The sequence below is a fragment of the Vombatus ursinus genome, unplaced genomic scaffold (genome assembly GCF_900497805.2).
Source record: "Vombatus ursinus unplaced genomic scaffold, bare-nosed wombat genome assembly UNPS02014798.1, whole genome shotgun sequence".
In the NCBI taxonomy this organism is placed as follows: domain Eukaryota; kingdom Metazoa; phylum Chordata; class Mammalia; order Diprotodontia; family Vombatidae; genus Vombatus; species Vombatus ursinus.
Window position 1 is genome coordinate 23,273,759 of NW_020954576.1, and position 15,607 is coordinate 23,289,365.

Here is a 15,607-nt window from a genome sequence, read left to right on the forward strand (position 1 = left end):
TTCATCCTTTCATCACATTCTATCTTGTAACAGACTCCGTATGATCTACTCTAATGTCGAGACAACAATGTGTGTCGGGCAAGTTAAATACCACCATGACTTTGGGTCACCATCTGCTCTGAGACTCTGATGCAGAAAGATAAGAAGGAGCTGAACTTAGGACTCTTAGGAATATCAGTATCACCTAAACGACTTGATCTGCTTCCAGTCTAGATCTGAAGACATCACTGAAGGAAGAAATCACTGCAAACAAGGGACCCATCTTTCGTATCCCCACTAACACCTGCTGACCAACTGCTGCTAGCACTCCCTACAACACTGGTCCTCCTTGCAGCACAGCCTTAACAGCCTTCATCTAAGAAAGCAACTCTGTGGAGAAGGGGGTCTAGGTGAAGCATCAAGACATCTAGAGAGACAGAAAACAGTATGTTCTAGGTAAGCCCAAACCACCACCACCACCACCACCACCTCCCTTCAGATCCTGTTGGAGACAGCCCAGTACCCTGAACTCCAATAACCACTGGAAACAACTCCTGTGGAAATGCAGTCTGACAAATACTCCAGCAGTGGCTACAGACACAGCTGCTTAAGATCCAGAAAACAAAGTTCTTGCTACCAAAGTCCTTAGCACTGTCAAATGGTCCAACATCAGAAAATGCAATGATTTCAAGAGTGGGAATGACATTAAAGAAGCATTACCATTTTCTTTGCTGCTGCACAATGATGACTATGGGACCTTTCTATCTGACTTGAAACTAAAAGCTTTCATATATGCTGTTTCCTCCATTACAATGTAGGTTCTTTAGGAGCAGGAATTGTCTTACTTTTCTATTTGTATCCCTAAGCATTTAGCACAGAGTAAACACTTAATGATTCATTCATTCATGTTAGGTATAACCCTTCAATGACCAGTACTTGAAGATCAGGAAATGTGTTTTTTTTTACCGTATACCCCATACTGAAGCACAAAGCCATGAACAAAAAAGACACCTTAAGTGTTTAATTTGTTGATTTAAAGTAAGCATATTTTAAGATCAATGATTCATTTCTATTAACTATGTTAGAATTTTCAAGCATTAACTCCCCCCCCCCAATAAAAATATTACCTGACGCCTCTATCTCATTTTGACTGCAAGATAAGTCATCCAAACACAGATCAACGAGAAGGATCTGCCCAACATCAGTAACCACAGCTGCCACACCAAAAAGCCATCGAAGACTCTGGTGCAAATGCTGAGTACTTGCACTGGCTCCTCCATGATTAATTATTGGTTCAATGGCAGTTACCTAAAAACAGAATAAAAGATCTATTTTTTTTCATTTGTGTAGTATAAGAAAATTTTAATAAAAATACAACTGTACAAATTTTGAAAGAAGTTACTTCAGTTATGTTGGATTAAATAATAGCAAACCACTCATATACAGTATAATAATTTATATTATGTAACCTAAATCATATTAATCGTAAGTATATTGGAGCCTTCAGATTCATATAGAATTATATCCAAAGAATTAATCACATAAAATACTAAGGTCCATACTAATTTGGGAAAGAATAAAGCAGAAAAAAAGATCATTTAAACTTGTCTTAAACTTTAAAAGAGAAAAACCTATGTAATTTCCAAATAGTGTTTAATATTACTTTAATTTCTCATATCATTTTCTGGCCTTTAGAGACATGGGCCCTAGATTCTGGTGTTTTGTGTAAGCAAAGTAATACATGGTTTCACCTAGAAAGGAATATAAATTATTCTAATAATGATGATGATGATGAAAATGATAACAGCCAATATCTGTATGTTTACTATACTATACCTTAATATTTATATCAAAATAGGACAGCAAGTTTTATTGTCACTTTACACACAACAGTTTTATTGAGGTAGGGACAGCAAATATTATCCCAATTTAACTTAAGAGGACACTGCGATTTAGAAAGGTTAAATGTTTTGCTGATTGGTACACTTCTAGTAATTGGAAGAGCCGGAATTCAAACCCAAGTCCACAGGGCAAATTTAATACTCTTAGCACTACATCAAAAATAATTCCCATAATTTCTTGTGATCAAGTTACTTTAATAATTAAAAGAACTCATGATCTCATGAGTATTTCTTCCATCTGAACACACCACAAGCCATACATTTCTTACAATTTTGTATCGTTAGCCATGTTCTCTCATAAATTCACCAGGAGACTAACATGCTGAAGGCTTTCATTTCCTTAACTACCTAGATCTTGATGTTAATTTTGTAATATTAGGCAAGGGAACTTAAAAATTTTTAAGACATTAAACTGTTTTTCATGTTTAACTGGTAAGTTTCAAAATAAAAAGAGGATGTGTGTAGGAGTCTAATATTTTCATCTAGTCATATGAACAAAATAGGATTAATGTTTTCATTTCAGTTTAATCTGAACAATGAAAGAGGCCTTAAAATTTCATTATTTTTTTTGTCCACAAAATTTTTAAAATAATTATATCTGTTTCTTAATTTGAAAATCATGGCCCTGAAGGGATATGAAAAATAATAATCTTGCTCATTATCAGCTTGAATTTGTTAAAAAAAAAAAAACTAATAATGATACTGTATTTGATTCAGAGATTCCAATGCTAGATATATGCCCCTTCCCAAGAAAGTCAATAGCAAAAAGGCCACATTTTCAAAATATTTATAGCAGAATATTTTGGAGGAACAAAAAACTGGAAATAAAGTAAAATGCCCATCAAATGTGAATGGTCAAATAAAATGTAGTACAAGAATGTAATGGGTTAATCCTATACTCTATGAAATAATGAATATAATGAATACAAACGTGGAAAGACATATGAACTGATGTAACATAAGGTAAGGAGAACTTAGGAAAACATTATGTGCAGTGACAATGACACTTTAAATGGAAAGAAAAAGAGAAACATAAAAAACAATAAAAACGCAATGCTAGAAAATGAGAAGACTAAGCCTAGACTGAAAGAAGAGACTTGAGAAGACAAATTCCTCTCTTTTCCATAGATGTGGGAAACACAGATCTTGAACACTACCTATAATGTCATACTTTTTCATTCTGTTAGTTTTGCTGAATTTTCTTCTTCTTTACATTCTTTTTTTTTCAATAAAGAATGTTTCTATGATAAAGGAAAAATAGCAAATGCATATAGGTAATATAAAAACAAAAGACAATTTTTTAAAAGAGTCAGGATTAGACTAAGTACATAACAAGGAAATCCATTCTGGAGGTAATATAATATGGTGAAAATTAAGGGGTTTACAGTTATCTCAGAGAAGTGAAAATTCCTAAAGAACAGAAAAAATTACAGACAATATTACTACCCCAAAAGTGATATGGAGGTCACCGATCTACAAACAAATCAAGGATTCCTTGTGATAAAAATGTAAGGATGTGTGTGTATGTATATATGTATGTATGTCTATACATAAGGGAATAAGTAGATACAGATATTATAGACAGATATATAGATTTATATATGGGAACAGACAGACTTGTACATATGACTGACAACCTCTATCTGATTATACAACTGACTGAAAACTCAATAAAACAAAATTTAACTTGGTGTTTTAAATGTCTTCCTGAAAAGACTTTCCCCTTTCATTATTTAAAAAAAGTAAGATTCCTTGAAAAATGTAACCACAGAGTAATAACTGTTCAACAACACTGATAAGTACCATAAAAACAATGTATAAAATAGGGAAATGTGTCACTGTCATGGAGGACACATGTCCAGGACCTTCCTTTGAATACAAATGGAAGATGATGAGGGCCTCAAAAATTCCCAAGTGTATGTATAGTGCTGAATGCACCTAGCTCCAAAACACTAGACTGCCTTCTTAATAGCCATATTAACTCAAAAAGGATTGACCTAATAAGCCATACAGAAAATAACTGGTTTTAAAGAAAGCCTAAGTTCAGCGAACCAATATATACATCGGAATAGGCATTTTTGATGGACAATGAGTTGGGCTGAGAAAGAGATAGGAGGAAAAAGAGATGGCAGTGATGGGGCTGATGGAGCAATCGAACCTCTAAAAAAGTGTGCCTGAACTTTTCCACAAATTTCAGCAGCTCAGATAGCAGAAATTCACCCGAGGCATCCGGCCCATCCCAGTATAATCCTTTAAACAGCTCTTTTCTAGTCCCGCAACCGAAAGCTACATTCTGTTCCATCCAGACAACTCCAGGCTACCTGACACTCCTTAATCCCAAGATCTTTTCACTGACCCTTTTTCCCTTTCTCTGCATAAAAGTATCATTTTCACTCTATGCATTCACTCTGCATCAAGTGCAGACTCACTAGTAATCTTGCCCACCCACCCAGTGTCATAATAAACTTGCTACTTGGACTAAAAGAAGGCTTGAGTGGTCGAATTCTTTCGAGGCAAACTTGCCCTGTACCCTTGCATTTCAACGGTTCCTAGCACTCCCACAGATCTCATCAGCAGGATCACATTTGGAAAATTGTGAAGTGCTTTTAACGGTCTCAAGGGGTTCCATAAGCAAAAGTTTTTCTTTTTAAAGTCTTAGTAATGCTATGCTAATCTTTGAACACAACAATTTCGCAAAGAACCAAAGTGTCAAGTGATCCAAATATCAATGGAAAAACCTATGGTGGGTGCAAATAGACCTTGGCACACTGCAGTGATGACCTAGTCATGACAAATGATGTAAGAGAAACCATTAAAGAAATATGCGGTTCAAAAGAGGCTGCTGGACACCTAGCAAGAATAAGGGAAAACAGATCTGTCCAAAATTCTATTCGAACTACAGCAATAAAATAAATAAATTCCTTCAAAATCTAGAAGGATTTATTTAATATCAGTTCTGGTTTTTTATTATATCACTGGTTTTTTATTATATTACCTTGGATTTTCAATTAGATGTTGGAAAATAATACAATTTAAAGATACAAGAAAATTTCTACTAATATGTTGATTAATATCTTGGAAAGCAAAATGGAAATTTATACCAATGACTTTTAGTTAACATATTGAACGTTGTACCAAGAGTTTCTCTATTCATTATATACCATTACTTAGTATAACTGATTTTCTTTAAAAAACAAACAAAAAATAGCTTAAGCAATGGTTCTGTAGTTTACTGGAAACAACAGTAGATGTGGTTTCAAAAGACCTAATAGAAATGCTGGCTCCACCTCCCATTAGCTACATATTAAGCAGTCACTTAACCTCTCAAGAACTTCAGCTTCTTCATTTGTAAAATGAGGGAGTCAAACTAGAAGATATCTTTTCAGCACTATCATTCTGTACTATCATTAAGTAAGAAGGCCTGAGATGGATTCCAAGCTCCTCTCCTCCTTACTAGTAATGTGACCGTAGGCAAACTTCATCACTATGAACTTGCTTCCTCAACAAAAAAAAAAAAAAAAAAAGAAAGAAAGAAAGAATATTTTGAATTGTCTTCACTACCTCCCTCAGGACAGCTAGGTGGCTCAGTAGATAAGAGTGCAGACAGTGGAGTGAAGAAGAATTCAAATTCAAACTCAGACACTAACTAGAGCTGTGCAACCCGTGTAAATCACTTAATCCTGTTTGCTTCAGTTTTCTCATCTGTCAAATGAGCTGGGTTTGCCAAGAAAACCCCAAAAAGAGGTCTCAAAGAGTCAGACACAGTTGTTTTCAGGACTACCTCCCTCATTGTAAAAACAAACAAACAAAAAAACTATATATTTATTTTTTAACTTCAAAAGACAAAATTGCACATACCTACCCTGGTCAACTCCCTTAAAAAAAGTGAAGAAACCTTTGGCCCCAAATACTGTTTACGTACATATATTCTGTACCCAAAGAAAAGCTGACAACCTAGTGAGCTGCTATGGCTAAGACAAGTTACAGCGAAATTCTTTGATTTGGCTAATATAGGATCCATACTAGAACCCAACTAGTGAAACAAAAACAAAAACATCTCTAGGATTAGATTGCATGTCTATGGGAAAAGATAGGCTTTAAAAAACAGCCTTTTATGGGGCAGCTAGGTGGTGCAGTAGATAGAGCACTGGCCCTGGATTCAGGAGGACCTGAGTTTAAATCTGGCCTCAGACACATAACACTTACTAGCTGGGTGACCCTGGGCAAGTCTCTTAACCCCCATTGCCCAAACAAATAAACAAACAAAAAAAAAACTCAAAAAACCCAAAACAATATTTTATGACCTTCAATGAACAAGAATTTCAAAAGATTAAGAATACTACTTTTCATAAGTAAATTCAAGTATTAAAATCACGGGCAAACAGCTTTTAGAGTTGAAACTTGATGACCTCTAAAAATTCCTTCTTGCAGATTTAAATCTATGATCTTAGGAACCCCACATATATCCTCTTTTAATTCTGAAACATGAGAAACAATATAATGAAATCAACAGGAAAGTTTAGATTAGATGAAAAAATGAATACCCCAAACTCTCCATTCTTGAGAAATACATACCCTTCCAGGAAGGACAACTGCTTTAACTACTCTTGAAATCCCAAGGTCATAAAGACAGAGAACACTCCCTTCTGTTTCTTCCAAACCAATTAACAATCCAGTTCTTTTCTGCCAAGAGAATTCTTTCACTGCAAGGACAGTGGGAGGCTGTTCATTTATTCCACTAAATCTATATGCAGACAACCGCTCGCCAGTAATAGAGTTTACTACTTCAAGTTGTGGACCACAAGCCAGGCAAGCTAATCCGTTCCTCCCTAGAAGCAGAAGAAAAAATGATTTAGTTTGATATAGTTAAACTACAGAAACATGAGACAGGGCAACTAGATGTCCATTTATTATTAAGCATTTACTACATAAGAGGATCTGTGCTAGGTGCTAGATAAACAAAGACAAAAGTGAAACTGTCCCTGCCCTCAAGGACCTCACATAATATGAGGAAGGATAACATATACATACATAGGTATGTATACATATTTACATAGGTAGGTAAATAGATATTCTGAATTTTTGGAAAGTCATCTAGCAACTAGGAAAAATCAAGAACACATACAGAAGGTGGTACTTGAGCTAAGTCTTAATGGTAACTAGAGATTCTGGGAGATGGAGATGAAAATAGAGAACATTCCAGGAACAGAGGACAGCCAGTATAAAGGCATTGAGTGCTGTGTATGAAGACCAGTTAGAAGGCCAGTCTGACTGGACCACAGAGAATAATAATATGTAACAAAGTGCCTGGCACAGAAGGCAGCAGCCAGATTGTCAAATACTTTAACTGGCCAAAAGAAGTTTATATTTAATCCTGGATGTAACATAGAGCGATTGGAGTTTTTTTGAAGGGAGTAACTATGCAGTATTCGCTTTGGCAGCTGTGTAGAGCATGGACTGAAGAAACGAGGGTAAAGGTGTGTAGGTTTGGGGGGGACAAGTCCTAATAAGGAAATCTGAACTACAGTAGTGGTTCTGTGAATGAAGAAAAGAAGAAAGATGCTGTGATTCAAAGGCAGAATTTCAATATAAGAACAATGAGGGATAAGGTAAGACCAGACTGGGAAGGAAACCTGAAAGTTAGAACAACAAACTTGAAATTTCTTCTCTAGGCAAATAAGGTTATTTAAAGTTTTATATCACATGACTGACACGATCAAAGCAGTGTTTTAAAAAAAATTAATCTGTGGGGAACAAAATGGATTATACAAGAGAGAAACTAGAGACCAGATACAAGACTGCTTATTAATAGTAATATAACATAGTACAGATCTGGTCCAGGATATTGATAATGAGAATGGATCATAAGGATCAAATGGGCATTAAGGGTAGCTAGGTAGCACAATAGATAAAGTACTGGTCAGAAATCAGGCAAATTTAAGTTTAAATCCAGCCTCAGACACTTACTAACTGTGTGACCTTGGGTAAGTAAGTCTCTTAACTTCTGTTTGCCTCAGTTTCTTGAACTGTAAAATAGGGATAATAATAGCATCTACCTGCCAGGATTATTGTGAGATCAAATAATATTTGTAAAGCACTTAACACAGTGCCTGGCACATAGTATCACCTATATAAATGCAATACTTAAATGGATCATATTGATTCAGGAACTTCCTTTAAAAATGCAAGTAATGTTAAAATTGTTTTTACATATAATTACGGAAAAAATGAAATGTCAAATTAAAAACAAACAAATAAATAAATGAAACTGGCATTTTATGGGGCAGCCTGGAATCAGGAATACTGGAGTTCAAATCATGTTTCAGACACTTACTTGGCAAGTTTGCCTCAGTTTCCCCATTTGTAAAAGGGAGGAATAGTAATAGTACCTACTTGCCAGGGTTGTAGTGCGGATCAAAAGAGAGGTAATTGTAAAGTTCTAAGCACAGTTACCAGCACATTGTAAATGCTGTATAAATGTTAGCTGCTACTATTATTACAGATAGTTCTCACTTTATGTAAGTGGACCGTTAGATCTCTACATAAAGCAATTTTTAGCAATGTGAATTTGCCAAAGGATGTGGGGGACGAATGAAGAGAAGCAGGAAAGGGCCGGCACAGGATCCAAGGACATGTGGGAGCCACAAACAGAAAAGCAAGAGCAGGAGGAAGAACATGTGGGGGCTGTGGCCAAGCACGTGAGAGCCGGGCCAGAACCAAGAGGAAGATCACTCAAGGGGCAGACGCACAGGGGCTGGACATGAACATAGACAGAAAAGGATTGGCGATGACACGTGGTATCTACACGCTGATGCACAGAAAACAGACACTCGGGCAGAGAAGGGCAAAGATCTTCTCTCTCATTGCCGGAGGTCTCAAGTCAAGGCCCCCAATTTGCAGCATAAGTGGTAGTATACTCATCCATCCATTCTTCTGCTTCCATTTTGAGGGTCTATGTTTTAGGTTGTTGTTTTTTTTAAGGTTTTTTTCCTCCTGGGGAGGGGGGGGGAAGGAATTATATTGATTCTGTATCATTTTATAATTGATTCTATTCTGTAATTCATCCTCTTTTGTGTTACTGCCCCACTGTGTATAACTGTTCAAGTCACAATTCTTCATCTCTTTGTCTATGAGCTAAGTTTAGAAGTTCAGTTCTCCTGCTAATCACTATTCTAGTCTTGCCTCAAGGAAATGTTATCCTTGATGCAGGCTTGGTCTACTATCTCTAACCTTGCAGGTAGACTCAAACAATGAACATTTCTTAGTCAAAGGAGTTCAGTTCCTCCTCTGAGTTAGTTAAAAGATAACTGTCCCTTACACCTTCAGCTCCTGGAAAATTCCATGACATGTTTGCTAACTTTGAAGGCCTACAAATTGATCTGGTATCTTTCCACAAGATATACTGTCCATCCTTGCCTGTCCTTGTAGAATTAAGGAGAGTCTTCTCTCCCTTCTAGGAGCCTGGGAGCCTGCTATTCCAGATCTACTATCAATGGTCTCAGGATGCACATGGGTCCCATGAATCAATTAAGCATTCCTCTAAGACAGAGAGGTTATGGTTACTAGCCCCATGTGGGTGCATGTTGTCCTTACCCCAATGATGCTGACAGCCCTATAATCAATTACATTGTTTTCCTCACCTACCCAACTCTCTTCTTTGTTCTCCTGTACTTCCCAAAACTACATATGAAAGTTAGTAAGTCCTACCTCAGGTCATGAGAGAAGCCACTGACCCAATTTATTGGTTACTGCTAGCCTAATTAATAAACTGATCAGACTCTGACCATTGTCTCTCAGTTTACCTTAATTCCAAATCTAAGGGGGGAGGGAGAGGGCGTGGAACACTAAGCTGAATAGCAGGAGTAGAGAGAGAAAGCACAGTACTGTATTATAAAATTAACATAGGTTGTTTTTTTTTTGGAATGTAGACTTTTCAGAATTCTTTATTCAGAATTTGCTTAATATGAATTTACATAAAGTGAGAACTGTCTTTATTAAAAATGCCTATCACCATCTATCCAACATTGCCTAGTCTGATTAACTCTTGGCTAAAAAGTTCTCCACAGGGGATCCACCCAAAAGTTGAAAGCTGTCTTTGCTTTCTCTTGCTATTACAAGGGTACAAGTGGAACACTCTAGTTGCCTATTTGTCATCCCTTGCTCTTGACTAACTCTTCTCTTTCTGTCATGCAATTTTTGATGATACATATCCTTTATTCTCCTCTTTCAGGTTTTGTTGGTATATGTTGCACCCTACTCACATCTACTACCCATCTTTCTACTGCTCTCCTTATGATATTCCTCTAGTTCTTCAGACATTGTATGTCTTGTTTCCATACAGCAAATACTTGTATAATATTAGAATTAAAAAAAACAAAAAAACTTTTGCTTTCATGAGAAACTAGAGGGCAGTAAAAGAGTTGGGCAATTTACTATAAGCAATCCAGACTGCTTTTTTTCTTTTTAGACTCTGGGGCCCAGCTCACCATCCCATGCATACTATCTGTCCCAGATATACATACTGCTGGAGAAGTTCTATAGAATGTCCATTTAAATGGATGTTGAAATATGGAAAACACATTCTTTATCCATTTGGCATTTCCCGTGAGGATTAACAGGCCTTTTCTGAGTTATCACAGATCTCTTCCAGGAGGCTCACAATGTTTTAGAGCTTGATGCAATCATTACAATGCCAACTCTCCCAAAAATAGCATCTAGAGGTCCTTACTAACCATAGGGAATCCTTTCTCCATGTGGACTCTGCACTGCATCTCATCCATAATAATGATGAACACTTTTGGCAAGTATAAGTCTCCCTGTTTCATATTTAGCTTGATGTTTATTACAAGAAGTTCATTTAAATTGGACTGATTTTGTTCTTATATCATCCAAGGAGTCCTAAATGATCTGTATATGTAAATTGGAGACAAGTTGATGTAAAAGCCCAGAAGATGGCATTTTGTTCTCTCGAATCAAATGCTTTTCCATAATTAAACAATAAGTACAACTTTTAGTTAATTATGAGATGGTAAAGTTACATTATCGCTGGCTTGCCAATCCTATGTTAAAATTTTGTGAATTATATTTTCCATATAATTTACAATATTTTTCTACACATTTCTATATAAAGACTCCATGAAGAATCTTGGTTAGAAGAGAAGGCTGTAAATAAAAAACACTCAGTATTATTTTCCTCAAAAATGTTGATTCAATTCCAGGATACTAAAGTTGAGCTATTTAAAAGAAAAAACTATCAGTGTAAACTGAAGCACAGAGCAGTTCCTTGAAAGGTAGAATCAGGGAAAAATATGGGTCTTTAAAAATTGCACAAGCGTACAATAAAAGTTTTAATTCTCTTTTTCCACACTTGGAGAACTGCATTTTTAACTGTAACTAGTTTAATAAATCAGTAAGTCAATCAACAAGCATTTATTATGCCCCCACCACATACTATGTTAATTACAATAACATTAATAAGAATACTATAAAAGCTAGTGTTTATATAATGCTTTAAAATTTGCTTTAAAAAGTCCTTAAAAAAGTACTTTACCAATATGATCTCATTTGATCCTCACAACAACCCTAAGAGGCAGGTGCTATCATTATCCCCACTTTATGGGGAGTGAGGATAAGAAGTGATTAAGTAATTTGCCCAGGGTCACACAGCTTTTTATTAAGTGTCTGAGGCAGAATGTGAACGGAGGTCTTCTTGACTTCACATCTAATACACTGCAAACACTTTACTAGGTAGGCCCTTGGGGAAACAAAGTAATCCCTGCCCTAAAGAGTTTTCATTCTATTGGAGGACACAACTTTTAATCTTGTACATATATAAATTTACATAAAATAAGCACAAGGTAGTTTGTAGGGAAGGGCAGTAGAAGAAAAAAATCAGGAAAGGCATCATGTAGAAGGTGGTACTAGAACTGAGTTCTGAAAGAAATTTGGAAAGAGACTCAAAAGAGGCAGAAGTGGGGTGATGGTGAGATTTGCCCCTCAAAAATCAATCTGACAGAAGTGAAAAGGATGGATTGTAGAAAGGATATATACTTCAGCAGGTAAACCAAATGAGAAGCTAATGCAACGTCTAGGCAAGAAGTAATGCCTATGATAGTGATGCCTTAACTATGATAGTGGCCATATAAACAGGCATAGTGCATAGAATGCTGAACTCATCCAAAGACCTTAAGTTGAAATCTTGCCACTTAGAGTGTAGCCTTGGGCAAGTGAGTTTAACCTTCATCTTGCCCCAGACTCTTACAGTTATAATCCTGGGCAAATGACTTTACCCCTCCGAGCCTCAACTTTCTCACCTGTGAAATAGGCACAACAATATCACTTCTGGGCTTGCTGTGAAGATCAACATAAATATAATGTCTTATAAATTTTAAAGTGTTAAAGAAAAAAAATAGCTAGCTATCTAAACAAGAAGAAACTACTGTACTTATTTCACTTGCTAGAATGTTATCTCAAAGTAAACCAATGAAGAACAGAAACAGACAACACATGGCAGTAGATAAAATTTTTGTATGGTCCTCTAGTACCTATCATTACTAGGCCGTCTCATTTTTCTCTTTAATCTCTTCCCCATGCTTGCTCTTCTGTTGTAAGGATCAAGAGAGAGAACCTAAGGTAGGCACTTTGCAATTCTTGAATCAATATATAAACATTAACTATTAAATAGAGTAAAATGTGTTGAGTCAGTAAAATCTCAAAAACTTTAACTTGCCTCCAGTAAATCTTCCCCAAAGTACAGACTCTAGTGTTATTTCATCTTCTCCAAGGGCTTGAATAGTCACTTCTGGAAACCGCAGCAGCCTGCTGGTTACTTGTGCAGTTAGGTCTCGCATACTTCACTGTAAATACATATAATACTACAATTAAACACAATTAAAAAAAAATACAATTATGCCACATTTTTTCATCCCATAAAAAAAATCTGATCTGAGATGATTCTAATGGAAATGCAATCATTGCCATATTACTGCACTAAAGACAATCGACAGAAACATGAGAAAACTTGTAGGAAAACGCAGTAGGAAGAAACAAGAACAAAAATAAATGCATGATAATAATGTAAATGAAAAATTAAAAAGAGGCTGAACTCAGGAAGCTCCCTCTAGGCAAAAAAACAAACAAATGCTCCAGTTTGGCATTTAAATCTCTTCACAACTTAGCTCCAGCCCATTTTTCCAGATGATCCGACATTACTATTCCCTAACATACTATACAGTCCAATCAAATTACCCGACTAGCACATCTCATCTAAGTGACATTCCAGCTTCCATCTCCATGCTTTTGTACAAGCTGCTCCCTAACTTCTTACACCCACATGCCTGTGATGTTTTCCCTCATCTGCACTTTTCTCACATCTTCACTAGCTCAAGAGGTTTTTAAGGCCTACCTCAAGTGCCAGCATGCTACAAAAGGCTTCCCCCCCTTACTTAAATGGTCTCCCAAATTACTTCATTTTGTATCAATGTGTATGTGTGGATCTGTTTCATTTTTTCTAAACTAAATTAAATTAAATTGACCAATCTTTGAACTGCAATGACAGTCTTGAAGTGGAGGAAAGCTACAGAGAAGTAAGAATGGAAAAGGAAGCAATGTAACAGTTTTTATCATGGCTAAGCCTGGTAATAATATCTTCTTCAAAGGGAGTTGAGGGCACTGAGAGGTTAAATAACTTTGACCAATGTCACACAGCTAATATGTGTCAAAGGCTATATCCAGGTCTTCCTAACTCCTAGACCAGCCAGCTCTCTATCCACCATGACTCTAAATATCGAAAAGTGACCCAAGTTAAGAAACAAAACCAAGAACGAAGACATTCAGGAAAATTTTTTGTAAAAGAAAAAAAAGCTACAATTTCAAAGCAAAAAGCAGTTAATCAGAAAAAACAGAATAGTCAAATAATAGAATATCAAGAATAGAATATCAAAAAAAGATGAACTGCTTTCTGAACATCAATTAATAGATCTAGATACAATATTACTATATTCCATTAGTACAGGTATATTGAAAGATTATATACATGAACTATTTAGCTATCCATAATACTTAGATTGCTGGGCAAAATAATCAAAACAATTCATCATATCCTCTTTCTTTCATGAAACCTGGTCAGGGTCAATAAGAAGCAAAATTTACCTAATTTTGCCTCCCTCCCTAGCTTTAAATAAAATTTTTCAGGGGAAGACATTAATGAACAGTGAAACTAAACTGTTGGCTGAAAATATAAGAGAAATAAAAGATCCGGATTATCTACAAACTGAATAATTTATCAGTTAATAATCAAGATAAGTTATACTATTTCAGACAGAAGTATTATGTTGTCTTATAACTTCAAAAAAGTACTTTTCCCACAAAATATTAAGATAACTGTAAATATTACACTATATTATACAACTTTTGTGCCATTACTTTTCCCTTGACCAGTGAAGGTGCCAGAAATCAGGTTGTATTCTTGTATCACTGTAGATCACTGCAAACATATACACGGAATTTCTGCCTAAAATAATTTAATATACCTATTTCAATGTACCAAATAGACTGGGGTTTCACCTTTATCTTTTGCCTTCCAATGAGTTTCCCTCTAAGAACATTCTTGGTTTGCCATTTTCTGGCCATAAGAGATTTCAAAGGTTATTTCTGAAAAGCATTGTATTTTAGCATTGACTATTGCAATAAGAAGTACGCCATCTTTCATTAATACTTTTATTTTCTAAAGTCAGCTTTTTATGATGTCGTTGTAAACAGAAAATCTTAAGAGCAAGAATATCACTAATCTACGAGTTAAGTGTCCTTAGGGGATTAAATACTAAAAAATCTGCCTATGATATGTAATTTAGGAAGAACAAAACTAGACACTGAACAAGATCTATAATGTGTAAAACCTGATAAGCTTATTTTATTTCTGTTTACCAACAGGGAGGGAGGCAATAAACATTTATTAAAAACCTAAGAATGACATTAAATGTTTTAAAATTTTATTTTAAGACTGGCATTAAGTGCTTTAAAACTTTATTTTTCTAACCCTTACAACAACCATGCCAGGTAGGTGCTATTATTATCAGCCCCATTTTCACATATGAAGAAAAAGCATATATACACCAAATGACTTACCCAGGGACATGGAGCTAATAAATGACTGAGTCCAAATTTGAACTCTGGTCTTCATAACTCCAGAGCTACAACTCTATCCACTGTACCAACTCTATCCATTGTACCTAGCTCCCAATACTGGGAATCAAAGGAAAAGATAAAAAATAATAGTGGTTGGGCACTAGATCCTACACTATGACACATACCTTTTCTAAGCCTGCAGTTGAATATACTGAACTCTTTAATTAAATGTGTCCCAAAGAAGGAAAGAACATTAGATTTGGAATCAGATGATTTACATTCAAAATTCTAACTATGCTATGTGACCCCAAATCTAAGGGATTGGACCCAATGATCTTTATAATCTCTTCAAACCCTAAATCTATGATGCTAGACATATTTTGATGAACTTATTTTTCTCAAGTAAAGGTATTCTATTTTTTCTCACCCCAAACAGTTCTTAAGAGCCTTAACAGGCAATGTCAATATAAATGTCTATTTACCACACTTTATATGATGCTGAATGTCAAGGATTCAAAAAGGATTTCAACAGATACTTAAAAGGCTCAAATTTAACATGACTATACAGTCATCCCTAGATATTTGCAGGTGCTGGTGGCGTA

General features: G+C 35.6%; 1 protein-coding gene across 3 annotated transcripts in view; it reads right to left on the minus strand.

The window, feature by feature from the left end:
• LOC114049668 (protein ELYS-like) overlaps positions 1-15,607 on the minus strand; it is a 127,625-nt gene that overhangs the window by 88,565 nt on the left and 23,453 nt on the right. For all 3 annotated transcript variants that reach the window (XM_027870977.1, XM_027870978.1, XM_027870979.1), the window contains exons 2-4: positions 12,610-12,736; positions 6,456-6,709; positions 1,107-1,287 (exon numbers count right to left, since the gene is read on the minus strand). In XM_027870977.1, the coding sequence (XP_027726778.1) occupies positions 1,107-1,287; positions 6,456-6,709; positions 12,610-12,730 (556 nt within the window). In that variant the 5' untranslated portion in view covers positions 12,731-12,736. The remainder of the gene's footprint in view (positions 1-1,106; positions 1,288-6,455; positions 6,710-12,609; positions 12,737-15,607) is intronic.